General features: G+C 45.0%; 1 protein-coding gene across 1 annotated transcript in view; it reads left to right on the forward strand.

The window, feature by feature from the left end:
- The first annotated feature begins 1,521 nt into the window (after positions 1–1,521).
- The window catches only part of LOC119186993 (amine oxidase [flavin-containing]), a 31,390-nt gene continuing 15,887 nt past the window's right edge, over positions 1,522–17,024 (forward strand). The window contains exons 1-5 of the mRNA XM_075891048.1: positions 1,522–1,943; positions 7,335–7,429; positions 9,308–9,445; positions 9,814–9,924; positions 12,281–12,372. Coding sequence (XP_075747163.1) covers positions 1,772–1,943; positions 7,335–7,429; positions 9,308–9,445; positions 9,814–9,924; positions 12,281–12,372 — 608 coding nt within the window. The 5' untranslated portion in view covers positions 1,522–1,771. The remainder of the gene's footprint in view (positions 1,944–7,334; positions 7,430–9,307; positions 9,446–9,813; positions 9,925–12,280; positions 12,373–17,024) is intronic.

Below are 17,024 nucleotides of genomic sequence, written 5' to 3' on the forward strand. Positions count from 1 at the left end.
ACGAACCTGTTTTGCTGCACACTTTGTTAATGCTGTGGCACCTGGCGCAGCTCCTGTTAATGATTAGTGGCAGAGCCGTTCGCAGTGGGTCGGAAACTTTACCCCATGCACTTAGTGGACAATTCACATTGTGAATATGTTCAATTGCGTATAGAAGCGTAGAATTTTACCACAGACGTGGTGAAACTATTTAACGTTTTCTGCTGTTATTTAATGTAACTCTTCGCATTACCTGATGCCATTATAGTGTGTTTTCAAGCAAAACGTCCATTTACTAACCTGTGTTGGTGGTGGTGTTCTAAATAAAATCCTCCGCAGCCACAGCTGGTGTGCGCGCACCAAGTAAATGATGAATTAGAAAAAAAAAGACATTTTTTTTTCTGGAGCCCTGCGGTGAAGAGAGAGAGAAAAAAAATGGCCCGAATCTACGTGTTACACTGCAAATGTCGTCGAAAGATGTTAGTCTTGCGTCTGGAGAGAGTGAACAAAACGTTTATTTTGATGTTCTGCGCAAGAAAATCGGTGAGTGGTATTCTGGAGCCACTGCGTTAGGGAGTCTCGATCAGTGCAGCGAAAGCGAACGAGCGCATCGAGGCACGTTAGACACGAGCGCTACCTGGCAGTTATCTTCGAAAACGAAGGGAGGCGTGCGCGCCCGTCTTAAGGGCGAACGCAAAGCGACGGGCAGGTGCCACCACCGTGTCGTCTTAGCAAACCGTTGGAAGCACTTACATTTTTGAGCATCGGGTTGCACTGTCAGCGCAGCACGATTAACGCTATATACGGTCCTTATGTTTACTCATGTATGTTTTCTCTGGTATAAAGCCACGCATACAAAATATTGACGTGTTGTTATGGGGCCACAGATATGCGCAATGATTGTTTTTTAAATGACAATCGCACAAGTATGAACGCTGAAACTTGAGCAATATTGGTGGGCGCTGCGGATGGGGTTGGCCATTTGGGGTATCTTCAATGGTAGTATATAGGCATTCTGTGGTATCGTTACGGTGGACAAACAGACACATGTACAGACAGATGAACAGACAGACCAATATTTTCGCGTTGAAGTACCCCAAGAAAAAACTATCGTCTCTAAAAATAAAAGAACATACACAGGAAGCAGAGAAGAAGACAGGAGAGCGGCTAGACGGCCAGCTGTGCCTCGCACTAACGTGCAAACGCACTTGCGAAAACGAACTGCTTGACAGTACAGACTCGTTTCCCTTTCATTTATCGTTTTTCAGTTTAGTTCCACGCGGAACCAGGCTTGCGTGTAGAGGTGTGTGGACGTCTAAGTCACTTCTTTCGCAAAGTTAAAAAAAAAAACACGAACGTTAACGAGACTGGATGTACCGCGCACGCGGAACAAACTGCCGATGGTGTCAAACATGGAAGTGCGAAATGTACAGCGCACCGCGGTCTGCAGCTTTCTTGCAAGGCGATGCATACACATCCATAGAACAGCGGGCAAGTCTATACAGGCACAGCAGCGCCGGCTGGGCGCCACGTACACAGCAGCAGCCACAGCCACAGCAGCAGCAGTAGCGTGGTTTCGCTGCTTTCGACGGAAGTTCTGGCGATCGGTTTCTCCTCTCCCTCCGCTCGTATCGCTTGACGCTCCCCTCTTCGACTCGTACGTTGCACATAGACACACAGCACACGAGCAGCAGCAGCTGAGTGCGATCGCGTCGCGACGTGCGTATACGACGCACGACGCATAAGCGACAACGTGGTCCTCTCGATTTCATCCTTCTTTTGACGCCGCCACATGAGCTCCGAAAGAGCCGCGTCGGAGCCGTCCGCGGTATTGCAACAAGAACCGTCTTTGCAACGCAGAGGCCGACGTCGCCGTTTACCGAACGGGATGGACTATCCATCGGGAGGCAGCAGTCCTGCTGTCAAGAAGACCACAGTGCTAGTCATCGGAGCCGGACTCAGCGGTAAGAATGTGCACGTAACGGAAGGCTTGTTTTTGTTTTACTCTTGTGGCGCGCATCTAAACGTAGTGCTATAAGAAATATGTGACATGATATTTATGTTTTTTACATTGTACAGTTTATAAAATTTACCGATTTGAAAGTATATGCGCAAGGGTATCCACAAAGACAGCATACTGCAGTAGTCGAACAAGATGTGTCGCTGGAGCTAGCCTTTGTCGGGACTTTCACGAAGACGAGCTCACTTGTCGATAAGCTGACTTCAACGAGACAGTACTTCGCGATGAGCCTGGTAGGGGCAGTTGGTTTTACATAGTGTAAACATTTCCACGCTACAGAGAAAGAAGATCAAAGAACAAAAAGAAACGGGGCAACACAGGCGCGAGCACACAAGTGTTTTTTTTTTTTGCTGAATCCCGACACCATATATACACACAAAAAATGGGGATGAAAAAAAGAGAAACAGAACGAGGAGAAACACTGACACATGCGCAATAACTACATCACGAGAGGGGCTATGTAATAACTACATCACGAGAGGGGACCCGTGTATCTTGACATCTGGTAACTTCCTTACTCACCCCGGAAACATGGCTACTCATTGCAACATGCGTCGAAGTGATACGAAATTTGATAGCACTCCGATTGTTTCACGATATCATAACTGAAAAGAAAGAGAAATAATAGAAGGCCCGTGTACTCAGATTTGGGTGCACGTTAAAGAACCCCAGGTGGTCAAAATTTCCGGAGCCCTTCACTACGGCGTCTCTCATAATCAAATGGTGGTTTTGGGACGTTAAACCCCACAAATCAATCAATCAAGAGAAATAATAGAAGCCTTTGCAGTGCCCCGTGCCGGCGCTGACAGGATAGCACTCCTTCGTTATAACTTACAGAGATGCGGAAGTATCATTTCTTCGCGGTATATAAGGTAGTTAACAAATGTCGAGATAGTGGGCGCCAGATTGAGGATAGCCCCTCTCGTGGCGTGCTTCTTGCGCATGCGCCGGCGTTTCTTTTCGTCCTTCTTATTTTCCCGTGCGCCCCATTTTCTTATATGTGTATACATGGTGTCGTGATTCTGTAAAAAATAAAGAGTTGTGAGTTCGCGCTTGTGTTGCACCGCTTCTTTCCTTCTTCGATTTTCATTCATTGCAGTACGCACAAAGTTTACACACGGTACTTCGTATTATCTTGATCGTTTCAAATGCTCATGCTACTGCGGATGCGTACCTTTTGTATGTTATATGTATTCGTCTAGTAGTATGCTGCATTTTGTACATTCCAAGCTGTAATAAATGAAGTAATAGCTATCAAGAGCAAAAACACTCATCTCTTATCTAGAGAGAGAGAGAGAGAGAGAGAGAGAAACGAGAGAAAAAGAAAGGCATGGACGTTAACCACATGCTAGGATCCGGTATGCTTAGTGTAAGAATGGGCAGGCACCTATAAGCGAAATTTAGAAAGGCAAACTGGAAACAGTGTCTACGAGGTACTTCATGATTAAAACGTGTTTCTCGTGCCGAAGTTGCAAAAGAAGGGCGTGCACGTTCCTGCACGTCGCAGTCCAGCTGCCCCCTCATCTAAGAAACTGGGCAAAAATACCGCAGCTGGCATGTCAGCTGACGAAAAATCGGAGCATGTGCTGCGGAACAATGTTTCATCCACTAGCTGCAGTCTTTGTGTTACGGCAGTGCTGTGAGCATTCGAGTTGTCAGCGATGGGTCGCCATAAAGTGTACAGTTAACTGCCGAGCCTGTAATTACGTAACTTTTATTACAAAAAAAGAGAGAAAAATGCACGCTATGCCATCACTTTTACGTCTCCATTTTTCAAACTGAGGCTGGCAGTATATACTTGCTTTTGCGTTCCCCCCTGATAACGTGGTGGAGCTTTTTTTTTCTTTCAGATTTTTGTTGTCAACCGAACGTTATTAAAAGCTTCATTCTTGTCCTTGACGCTCGGATTCTTGTTCCAAGCCAGTACATTATTAAATCCGACTCTACAACTATTACGCTGCTGAACGCTGTTGCGTTATACAACCGGTTATCCGCGGCGAGTGACCCTAACTCCAATGCGCAAGGACAAGGAATAAGCGTGGTCGGCTCTTGCGCGATAATCACGTGCAGCACGCGACGTCATCACAAGGTGTCGATGGCAGAAGACGGTTCGGCCTTGTACAGTACTCGCGGATTGAAACAGGATAGTCGTAGCACATGGTCGCTGGTGCATGTGCCGCCGCTCGTGGGGGCTCGCATAACCAAGGTGTTGCATTCAGGTATAGAGTATAGAGACCAGACGGAGCAGGCGTACTCCATCTGGTCACTAAATAGTTGGCCACTATAGTTCACCATGTGCACACTGCCAGCGTGGCGCTGCAAAGCTCGCGCGCTTTTGCATGCATGCAGCCCGAATTCTGTGGACGGTGCGAACCATTCATATTGTGGTGCAAGCGCACGACCCTCTCGACTGGCGCCCTTCGACGATTGGGCACGTAGGCTGCGCAAGTAAGAAATTGGATACCGCTAAGATGTCGCGCCTGAAATGCACTCGTATGCATAAGTGGCTGCACAAAAGCTTAGAAAGTTTGTCAAGCTTTTTGTCACGACACAAAAGAAAAGCAGCAGCCACGGGACTGTTTCCGTAAAGCATCAAAACAGTGACTTAGTATTTTGTTGTTTCGCCCCGAGCAGTCAATATTGCGTGCGGCTATTCTGCGTGGCGAACATTTGTGGAGTTGTCGCCCACGGAAGAACGAGCGAGCTTCTGCTTTTTTTTTTATTCAACAATAGGCTACAGTTTGCACTAACGACACTAACACATGATATTGTCACGACGTCAAAACAGATGTCTTGCCACAGAGATTGAGATGCCAGAAGCAGGTTGGTCGTTTTAATAGAACGCGCAAGCGAGTTTTTCTTTTTCGTCCATTTCATAGTCCTTCATGGCACATGCACAACTGCCATCGTCTTTCTTGAGCAAGCACGTGACAATATTATTTCCATGCTGCATGAAGGCAAGCCTGGTGCTCATTTTCTTTCTCGTTGAAGCCGAAACCAGAAGTGAACTTTTCATGATTTTGTGACTGCGTTCATCATGTTTACGAACACACGCAAGGCGCACTCTTCTAACTGAATCCTGCGTTTTACTTGCGCAGCATGCGTACCACATCGTCTAAGCACACAAAACGACAGGGTCGTCTGCTGGCGTGGCAATAAAACTGATGCGCAGCGGCGAGCCAGTTCGGTTGACATGAGAATGTGAGTGAGCCTTGCAGCGCCACCCTGGCAGTGTACACGTGGTGAACTACAGGCCGACAATTTGGCGACCGGAAGGAGTAATCCTGCTCCGTAGTTGTTCTGTCCCTCGCTGTATACCACAATGCGGCACAGTGATTTTACGCTCCCATCGATTAATGAGAACACTCTGATTCTACACATCCGGCCTATGTGGCCGGTAGTCGAACCCGATCACTTATGCACAGCTAGAACCTGGTCAGCTGCTAGGACTGGCTAATATATTGTGGCAGGTAAGCACCGTTCCTCTCTGACCAGCGTCTGTAGCATAGCCGGGCGGTAACAAACAGAGCCCATGCCCCCCACCCCCCTTTAAATTTATTAAATTTTGCTTTTCCACAGAATGCACAGCACAAAATGACACTCAACCACATATGCCTGCCTGCACCTGCCTTCCTTCCATTCAAAGTAGTGCCCGTTCCCCACCTAAAAAATAAGAAGAACCTTCTACTTAAGCTCTTGTTCGCTAAAAACATGTCCACCATGGCGGTTTGCTGATGTATGTTATACCAAATAACTCTAACGAAAAAAGGGTTTGCTGTAAATCAATGCATAAAATTATTTTCGCGGAATGTCATGGCCCAGACACGTCTTGACGCACGATGCAGCCATTCGTGTTTAGAAAAGTTTTATCTCATCATAGGACGCTACGAAAACATGGAAACAGTGGCTACACAACAAGGGCATTACCATACACAAATGACTTGTTTAGAACATTTTATTTAAACTAAATTTATTTAAACTATGTTTGACAAATCAATGACGGTGTTTAGAAAAATCGTTTGACGACTTAGAGTATAATTCGGGCTCTTCTATATGGCAGAGCATAAGCCGTCCCAGATCTGAATTTGAGACACAAAATGATTGTTTGTTTAGCATAAATCAACGCTTTAGAGTAAACGCACTCTACTAAGGGAGAGCCTTAAGCTGTCCCGGATGAACGCAGGTAGGAAGGCTGCCAATCCTCAGCGTTTTATTTTTTTTTCAGGAAAAGTATGTTCGACGATTTTCCGTACGACGTACTATACTAATGCTGTTCCGACACCAGCAGTCATCACACTAGTGGGTTTAGATAAAATATTTGACGATACACTCTACTATGGGTGAACATGTGTTTAGAAAAAGTGGGTAACGAATTAGAGTACTATGTACTCTACTATGGGAGAGCTTAAAGCCCTCCAATGGGCTTCACCAATAGACTAAAATTAAGTCGTGAACGAGTTCATTGTTGTGTTTAGAAAAAGCAGGTAACTATTCAGAGTACTAGCATATTTCCGCAACATGGCATTCTACTATTGGAGAGCATAGAGCCGTCCCGTGGGCCTCACACTTCATGAGACCCTGCTGACTAATAAGAACGAGCTGCTGAAGGTTAGGTAAACACAAATTAATATGTTTTGAGAGGTCATAAAAATGTCTACAAGCTTATCAAAATGCCGTCCTCAAAGGTGGACCGGTCACTTTGTACTTGTATGCGCCATTTTCCAGTAACTGACAATTTCTCAATCGGGGGTTTGTCAATGTTCAGCAGTTTTTCAATATGTAAATCTGATCCTTTATTGAAGTGACTTGACAGAGAAGTTTAAACGTGAACGCACGACCATCGTCGCTACTTGTTGTGTTGTTAAAAAAACTTGACGGGCAAAGCATGAGGGTCTGACTTGTGGCATGGAGGAAGAAAACAGTTGGAACGGAGCAATGCGATAGAAAGAAAGAAAGAAAGAAAGAGAAAAAGAAGAAAAGAAAGAAAGAAAGAAAGAAAAAAAGAAAGAGAGAAAGAAAGAAAGAAAGGAAGAAAGAAAGAAAGAAAGAAAGAAAGAAAGAAAGAAAGAAAGAAAGAAAGAAAGACAATAAAAGCGGTGTACAGGCATGCCCAAGCCCCTTCGCTTGGCCCCTTTCCCGAGAGAGCAAGGGTACACACGGGATCCAATCAACTATTCATGTTTTGTTTGCGTTTGGCTTTTTATACGAAAGGACAAAACGATTGAATAGCTTGAATGTGGAATTAGATATAACATGCCTCCAGAAAATTGCTTTTAATGTTCGTATTTAAGCTGTCTTTCGTATCGTTCTTGTACCCGTGTCTACTACGTGACAGGCTTGTCGGCCGCCAAGCTGCTGTCCGAGCGTGGCATTGACGTCACCATACTCGAAGCACGTGGCCGGGTCGGAGGCCGCCTGTTTACCATAAAGGTGGGTGTTTGCTTGTTCGAGGTGCTTGCATGAGTAGTGTAGCACTATGTCACAGATGTCGGTAAAAATGAAAAATATCGAAGCAATATTGTCTCCTAACAAAGCTGATGAACGTACGACAAAATGAAAATTCTTAAAATGACAGCATTAAAGAGGCCCCGCAACACTTTGTGAGCATGTTCAGAAAACGGTGCTAAATGTTATAGCGCAGCACGCAGCCTGAAATTCACAATAAATTACCTAAGTCACATAGAATTTTGCTTTCTCTTCTTTCGACAAATGACGGAAGACGCTCAAAAATCACTCGTAGAAGGCTATCTGTCAGCCATTGGCTGATTTGAACATGGTGCACTCGGTCGTTACAGGAATCGCCGCGAGATGCCGCGACTTTTTAATGCATGCACACGCAATCCCACTAAAAAAGCCACGTTTCGAAAAAAAAAAAAAACAGTGCTCAAGGTTACGAGGCTACCGTGACGTTTTTCTTTGCCCATGCCATCCCTCCTTGTTTAGCTTCCAGCGCTTTCCGGTGGTGTGTTAAAGTTTTTAAGACTGTATACAGTCTTGAAAACAAACCGCCGGAATTAACGCGGTGATAAACCCCATGTCCGCATCTTTCAGCTTCACTGAGAAACTTTACTAAGTGCTTCAGTGGTACGTACAACGAGATAATATACTTGCGAACGGGAAATGCAACGGAGACGGCGAGTGTACCCACCGCATCTGTTGAGAACAACGACGTGCCCGTATAGATTTATGGAAGAAGGTGTGGGTACTCGGTTAAGGGAGCTTCTGGCTCGGGAGTTTGGAAGTCCGTCTCGTGTCTGCGACTGCCTGCTGTTTAACGATCAACCGAGACACAACCTAGCATCACCCAGCTAAAGCTTAGCAGCAACCGGGCAGCAACCTAGAAAGCCTAGTATCACCCATAGCTAAAGCCTATCAACAAGCTAGTATCTCCTATAGCTAAAGCCTTTTGTAACAGCCTATAAACAACCAAACGTCATCTAGCCAAAGCCAATAGTAACAAGGGAAGCAACCGAGAAAGAACTGGCATTACCTAGATAAGACCTATAGCAAAAAATTACAGATGCAACCAGACTAGTTTTCAAAGTTATCCGGCTTCGCTGTTTCAACCACTGAAAGTTTCAACCCCCCATTTTCGATCACTTAATTTCGTTTTAATATACTTCATGATTCCTAGACTACAATTGAAGACAACGAATAATATCCTCTGATGCTTTCCAGTTGGCTAAATTGTCTTTCGGATTCGTATGGTTGTGTAACAAAGAGACGGGCCTCTTCAAAAAGCTCTTTAACCATACATGACGTACTCCAAGAAAGAGTTTTGGGAGGTGTGGGAATAGCGAACTTTAGAACCGAATCAAATAGGAATCGAATACACTTACAAATCGAATAATATTCGAATAGTTTACGAATAGCAAGGTTGCCATTTTCAATGCAGCCATACAATGGCAATGCCACCATTATTGAAACAGCCCAAGAACTCCACAGTATCTTCTGTGAAATAATCACTCTGTATAAATATGGGAAATGAGATTAAGATTCCAGAAGAGAGGTAAGAGAATAGCAATAAAAAGAAAGAATATAAAAATATGAAACGCGCTAGTAAACTTGACAAAAGATATTAATAACCATGGCGTCAGGCTTTCGACATGAAATATTCTATCGTTTAATCTCTTTGACAAGGCCATATTCAGAAAGGTAATTGAAGAGCGACTGTCAAACCCGTCTCTGTTTTGTTTTGTCGCGCAACAGGCCTAATGTGCTGTGCAACGCATAACAGTTTCAAGTATACGGTACTACTGTTACGTGAGGCTGTTGCTGACCTTCCCTCCCCCTTCTCTCTCTGAAAAGAATGATTTAGTTGGCTGGGTGGACCTGGGTGGATCGTACGTGGGCCCCACGCAGAACCACATCCTGCGTCTCGCCAATGAGCTGCAAGTGGACACGTATAAGATATTCGACGACCTCAAGTTGCTGCACTTCAGCGAGGTACGTATATACACGTGAAGACGCGAGCCCATCCGTTTCACCTCCATCGCCCGCTTTCCTTTGTTTACTGCATTCCTCCCTTTTTTTCTCTCTTTCTGTCCTCCTATTTTCATTTCCTCTATCTATTTCGTCCTCCCAAAAGAGTAGGCAGGCGTTGTGCCTCTCCAGGTGGCAGTTGTTAGCCTGGGCACTCCCTCATTTCCCTGTGTCCTTGTGCATTTTTGTATGCAAATCAAATAAGTAAACGCAAAGCCTCCTATGTACCATATAGGAGACTTTTTACTACCATACAATTTACCATAGCCTCCTATATAGGAGGCTATGGTAAACGAGGTGTGACGGAATTCCATGTGTTTATACACTCACAGGGCAAGGCGTACCCGTACGAAACCACGTGGGCACACTTCGGCCTCAATGACCCCCTTGCATGGTTCGACATCAACTACGTCATGCGCAGGATGGACATTATGATGGAGCAGGTATGCAGAACGACGTTGCAATTAAGATTTCATTAGGTGTCTTTGGGGGTAAGATAAAATGTGCTAAAGCGGCACTGCGAAACATCACCCATTAAAATTTCAAGCAAACGACATAAATTCTGTTACTTTCATAGCCTCCCAAACTTTAATAAAGGTTTATAATCATAAATCGTAGAGATCGAGAATGATAATTGGTTGCACATATAGTTCAATCATCGATGCGGAGGAAAACTGTGCATAAGATCGTGGCACCTACACTGTGTGGAGAGACGGTAATGGGGAACGGAGTATACGTAGCCCGTTCTCCATTACCAGGCGACGTCAAGTTAACGCGCGCCTATTGTGGACTGTTGCGACCGGCCAATGCTGCCCCTAGAGACCCGGGATGAAGATGCCGAGGCAGCAGGAAGGTGAACAGAGGGTTTATTTACATTGCGTACATGGCAAGCGCTCTCTCAATTGATCTGAGTGGCTTATTAATTAGAGTCATTATAAAGGGTACGTTTTCCTTTGATCCTGAAATCGGGGAAAGAGTGCAGATTGCACTGTCCAATCACATGTCACATACAACTTCCGAGGGTGACGCCCACACCCACCCAGATAAACGGCCCCTATTGGGTCGTGGCCAGTCCACTGCACAAGTCGCACGAAGGGGCTCTTCCTTGCCTTGTGAGCGCTGCTGGGTGAGGGGTCCCACACTCAGACGACAACATGTATCAAAAGGGGCTGCCACAACAAAGTTCAAAAGGTCCGCCGATCTGCTCGCTCAATTAGCGGGGCAAGTTGTCGTTGCAGCTGACGCCACTGTCTCATCCAAGGAACCATTGTGGTCTTCTCGGGGAACTTTTTGCGGCACTTGAAGGCGCGACGCCTCGATTTCTGGCTAGTGAGGACAATTAATACATGGCAGACATAAGGCCGGCAGCCCATCGGTGACTTCTTTGACGAAGGAAGAACGCAGCTCCCTCGTCGGCCCAGACGCCGGTCATAACAGGACGGTTGCCAAGTTCGAAATAAATCGCAAGTGGTTTCATCGTGTATCCAATTAAGCACACTGCCTACTATATATTATGTTTTTATAGACCTCGCGATAAAACAATTTTGCGGCTCCAAAACTTGTTGCCACAATATTCAGTCATATATGTCGAACCATTTGGCTTACGTTCACAGGCACACGAAAAGAAACGGATTGAGTGTCTATAGTGTACAGTCGATCCAAGTAATTGTTTCAAAAGTATCAGGTTGTGAACCAAGGCCCAATTCGCAAAGCCTTTCTTTAGTGCCCTTTATCGTCGTATGCTTTATTATTGCACAAGAATCACTTCAATTTGTTTTCGTGAACAATTACAGGTTAAAGTGAATTATCCTTTTGTTGGTTTCTAGTTAATTCAGGTCCTTAGCTTAAGTTAGGTGAGTCTAGGTTAGGTTAGGTTAAGTATAGCTATTGACTTTCAAACATAGCTGCTGAAATATACAAGTTTTGCAAAGTAAGTTATTCAGTCATTTGCTGTAAATGAAACTTTTGTTTACAACAACTACAGAGCAACATTAATAATAATAATAATAATAATAATAATAATAATAATAATAATAATAGACCAATTTATCACGTTGCTTGATGTCACACCCATGGTCCCACTTTCACTGCCCAGAGAGCATCTTACCAAATATCGCGGAAATCCGCTACGTAGAAAAATCTCCAAACTTAAATACTTGTATCTTTTATATCATGAGCATCATAAAATATCCAGAACAGAGCATCCACTTGAACCAAGAACTAACCACCCCTAAGCAATACGGCTACCTAAGTATCATAACATTATTGAGCACGATTTTTCCGTCATCTACAGCATTCTGGAATAAACTGTCATCAGCTGCTGTGAACTGTTATACCATAGAATCACCAACTCAAGATATGAAAAATTTTCATTTGTCCTTAATGGCTTATCAGTACGAGGATAAATTAACTGCACAAGATGACGAGAGGTAATGAGTAGGGCTGCATGGATTATTATAAACTGCTATTTATTCTTACAGTTTGTGTGTTCACCCCTGTGAACGGAACATATAATCTTTGACACTGTTTTTTTTACACTATACCAAGTACTCTAACTTTATTGAGCAATGAATCGTTTCCTTCGCACTGTGTCCGTCTCTCTGCTTGCGACTCAATTTTAATTCTAATGTGTATCCACTGCTGTTTTGAGCAGGCTCTGCAGTATATTGAAAAGAAAAAAATTGACGGCAGCGTGAAACAATCAATTTAAAACGGACATAACTTTTAGTACCGGCGTTCAATTCTTCGTTTCGCCCATGTCAGACAACGCAGTTTGTGAGTCATGTGCTCCGCATGCAGGTTCCCGCTGTAGATCCGTGGAACTGTCCCCACGCGGGAGAATGGGATGCTATGACGCTGCAGAACTTCTTCGAGAAGGAGTCGTGGACGAAGTACGTATCTGTTTTATTTCGATAGCAAATATACGAACACCCCAGGGCACCTGCACTATTGCCGTCGCCGTTGGTGTCACCGTGAGTCCTTGTGTAAAATCAAAGGGCTACAACTTGCACGTTATTAACAAATCAGTATGTATTAATCGAGTCGCCTGCCGTAAACAAAGCGAGTGAACGGAAGCTTAAACTTTCGAAACCTTACAGGCTCATTCGCAAATCTGTCCCAACAGAAGTTTTACATTTCGCGTCTTATTACAGTCATTTGGTGCTTCTATGCAGCGCGATTGCTGACAAGACGCTTCTCCCAATTTTCCTCATCAGTGGTACATCTTAAACATTCGCCGCACGAATATCTGTGCCTCCGATGCTCGGCAATCTACATTTATGCCGTATGCCATATTTTTCTTTGAAATAAACCAGATTATTAATTTTTAATACGCAACGCAATCTAACGAGTCTAAGAAAACGCAATACATCGAGTTGAAGAAAATATCTTCATAACTGGTAATATAAAAGTATTATATTAAAAAATTTGGCACATTTCACGTACCTTGGGAATTGACGTTATGCGAAGCATGTGGAGGGAAGGTCACCGCGTTGTAATTTTTTTATTGAGTGATACGTCATAAACTGACACTAAATATATGTATAAATTTTGCGCGCACAGACAAACGTTGAAGAGTTGCAGGTGTTTATATAACCAGTTGTTTGCGCTTGCACAACGATTCCAACAGAAACATGATTGATTGATGATTGACATGTGGGGTTTAAGGTCCCAAAACCACCATATGATTATGACAGACGCCGTAGTGGAGGACTCCGAAAATTGAGACCACCTGGGGTTCTTTAACGTACGCCCAAATCTGAGCACATGGGCCTACAACACTTCCGCCTCCATCGGAAATGCAGCCGCCGCAGCCGGGATTCAATCCCGCGACCTGCAGGTCAGCAGCCAAGTACCTTAGCCACTAGACCATCGCGGCGGGGCCAACAGGAACACGAGTATTAGCAACAGCAGAAGCTGAAATGAAGCGCTAAAGCTCGCGAGGTTGCTCGCCTTTGACGCTGCTACACAAATCAACTTCAACGCATGAAACCTAACTACAATTTACGTTAACCCGACGTGTCGGCTATATTATAGGAGTGCATTTGACTATTATGTGGGGTTTAAAGTCCCAAAATCACCATATGATTATGAGAGACGCCGTAGTGGAGAGCTCCAGAAATTCTGACCGTCTGGGGTTCTTTACCGTGCACCCAAATCTGAGCACATGGGCCTACTGCATTTTCGCCTCCATCGAAAATGCTAGGAGTGCATATGTATTTTTATGAAATAGAATAACCGCCACTGCAACTTACAATTGACGTTTCACAAACGTTAAGGTCTATTCAAAAAGCAGTTCCGAGACCTGGTGTGGCTCTGTGGTACAATGCTTGATTGCTACGCATAATGATTGGGCTCGATTCCCGCTGGGACCCTGATATTTATTCTTTGTATTCGTCGGGTAAATGCTGCCGATGTCAGGTTTTTCTTAACGATGCGTTGAAATTGTCCATGTGTGTTCTCGTCGCTCCTGGGTAGACAATATAAGTGTCAATCACCTGTGGCACATCACACCCGCATTCCAGCGGCACATACTCTGTCATATCATATGATATCATATCATGGATGGACGAACGGATAGATAGATAGATAGATAGATAGATAGATAGATAGATAGATAGATAGATAGATAGATAAAGCCGAAAGTGCTTGGCGTAGGCAAAGAAATCCTTCGCATTTAAAATAACACACAGTACGTTTATGCCAGCCAAAATATTAACGTATTTTTTTGTGTGCCGGTATTTTTCCCTTGTATTGAGAGCTGGATCTATAGATTACACGCTGTCAGATCAAAGTGTCAGCGCATTTTTCGTTAACGACTATGCTCCCGCTCCACCTCGATGGTCTAGTGGCTAAGGTACTCGACTGCTGACCCGTAGGTCACGGGATCAAATCCTGGCTACGGCGGTAGCATTTTCGATAGAGGCGAAAACGCTGTAGGCCCGTGTGCTCAGATTTGGGTGCACGTTAAAGATCCCCAGGTGGTATAAATTTCCTGAGCCCTCCACTACAACGTCTCTCAGAATAATATGGTGGTTTTGAAACGTTAAACCCCAAATATCATCATCATCACTATGCTCCCGTCTCTGGAAAAACATCGACCGTAATATCTTCCCGCTTGTCATTGCAAGAGTAAGACATAGAGGTTTTGGTTGCGTTGAGCAGTTAGTTGCATGCCCAGAGGAGCTGCGTGACTGTGTCATAAACGAAGCAATCCACTTTATATATTTATCATGTGGAGTGTTACGAAGCACGCCTCCGACGACGTTACGAAGGGCACCACGAAATCTCATCGTTGCAACCATTGTTACGAAAGACGGCAACGTCAACACGGTCCCGAAGGCGCCACTGCTTCGAACTCCGCCGGGAAGGTCACCAGCCGTTTGGTAGCGTAGGTTTTTCAGCTCGCGTCTGCTTCTGTGCAGAGCTGATAGATGAGCGGACGAGACGACGGTGAGTTAAACAAGGTTTATGTACAGCATATATACAGAGGCGTTACAAATACGGCACGGGGGCCGACAGCTTAGAGACCCGAAGAGCCGAGCTCTCTTTTCTGACACATAGGTCTAGTTCTCGCGACGCGCCGCAGGGCTTTTGTTATATGCACCGGGAGGATTCTTTGAGTAACCAAATGTCCAACCAGAAGCCCCGCTGGCCGTGAGGTCAGAATTCTCCAATGGGGTTGCCGCTGGGCCGCGTCATTCTCATCGAATACGGAGCCGCTGCACTGCACGTGGCGGCACCTAAAAATGAGTGACGTCGCCACGCATTGCATAAGACTCGCCAGACAGAAAGGCGCCGCCGCGTGATGACGCCGTTGAGTTGTTTGCGTCAGGCGGGCTCGCGTGCTGGCCTTGACTCAGATTGCCTCTTTCAGAGGCGTGGACATTCGATGTGGACTCACAGGCATAACAGGAGTTAGGCACTACAACACGGTATACTAGGTGCCTTTATCTGGTTACCAGCTCATTTTGCCGCTCTCGCATATTATGTTCACGTATCTTACCTAGCCGCCAGAAACCTGCACTGAGCAATTGACGGTGTACGTTAAAATGGAAACAATATAGGTTGCACGGCGGGCTTGCTCTGTGCCCCCCTGGATGCGATATATACATCAGATAATATAAAAACTATAGCCCTTCGATGCAAAATTGATCAAATTTATGGCATTGAAACATGTATAGCCGCTTTAAGTTGTGAACAGGTAAACTGCGCTTTCCTTATATCATTTTTTTTCCACCGAGAGAACGTAGCAAGGTCCTATTTTTAGTAAAACATACAGTAACTGTCACACAGGTCTTACATTTCACGTTCTGCAAAACAATTCCATTGTGCTTTCTGGGCAAGATCTGGGATAATTGTGCCGGCAGACAAGAAAGCTCGCATACGAATAAACACTAACATGTGGCACCTATATATCTCGAAGAAATATCACATTGTACACGTAGTGGAGCCGCCACTTAATTTGATTCTTCAACGAAGCGGGGCAATCGGGGGCGACAGGATGCACTACCCATCCGGTTGGGGTGACCAGATACGGAGCGACCGGATACTCGTATAGCACTGAACAAAACAGAAACCTTATAATATACCACGCAAGCAATCAGAATTTTGGGGGCTGAGGTTAACTGTGAAATGAAAAAAAGAAGAAGTTGCGAAGGTCAGTTAGTCCGGAGAGATCAATGCTTCGACGATCACCCGTCAGGACGCCGACCACATGGGAAAAGAATGTATTGTCTTTTTATCCAATGAAAGCGCCACTGCGCCGGTACAGTCGTGAGAAGAATCAATTGTTGGACTTTTACGACCCACAACCCCGATATGATCGTGAAAATCACCGCAGTGGCAGGCTCCGTAAGGTCGACCACCTGGAATACTTTAACGTGCACCTAAGCCTTCGCACGCGAGCCTCGATCCTTTTTGCCTCCATCAAAAATATATGGATGCTGCGGCCAGAATTTGATTCCGCGACCTTCGGGTAAATAATAAATCACGAAAACCACTTGTTATCGCAGCGAGTATGACTATAGGAACCCGTAGCATTACACGCTGATGCGCCCTCTGATAGCTGAGAGGGACTCTGCTTGATTTAGCGAGAAATTGGTTTGTGGAACACTCCAAGAGTGTTCGACACTTATTCGAACCATTGTTTCGATAACGCCAGCAGGGCTGATTGGCCGACGGTGCCCGGTATCCTTAGCGTAGAGCGAGCAAGCGTGCGACGCAGCAATGAAGTCCTCCTGGCGACGTCATGTGAGGTACGACGACACTCGATGATCCGGCCTGTGGTTCCCCTCGTTTATAACTAATATAGGTCAAGTTTATTCATTAATTTCTCACAATAGCGTTTACTGTGAGATGTCAGTGCACGTTAAAGGACACCAGATGGTCGAAATTTTCAGAGTCCTCCATTGTGGCGTCTCTAATAATTATTTCGCGGCTTCGGGACGTAAGCCCCTACATTAACAACAACAACAACAACAACAACAACAACAACAACAACAACAACAACAACAACAACAACAACAACAACAACAACAACAAC

The sequence above is a fragment of the Rhipicephalus microplus genome, chromosome 1, assembly GCF_043290135.1.
Source record: "Rhipicephalus microplus isolate Deutch F79 chromosome 1, USDA_Rmic, whole genome shotgun sequence".
Classification (NCBI taxonomy): domain Eukaryota; kingdom Metazoa; phylum Arthropoda; class Arachnida; order Ixodida; family Ixodidae; genus Rhipicephalus; species Rhipicephalus microplus.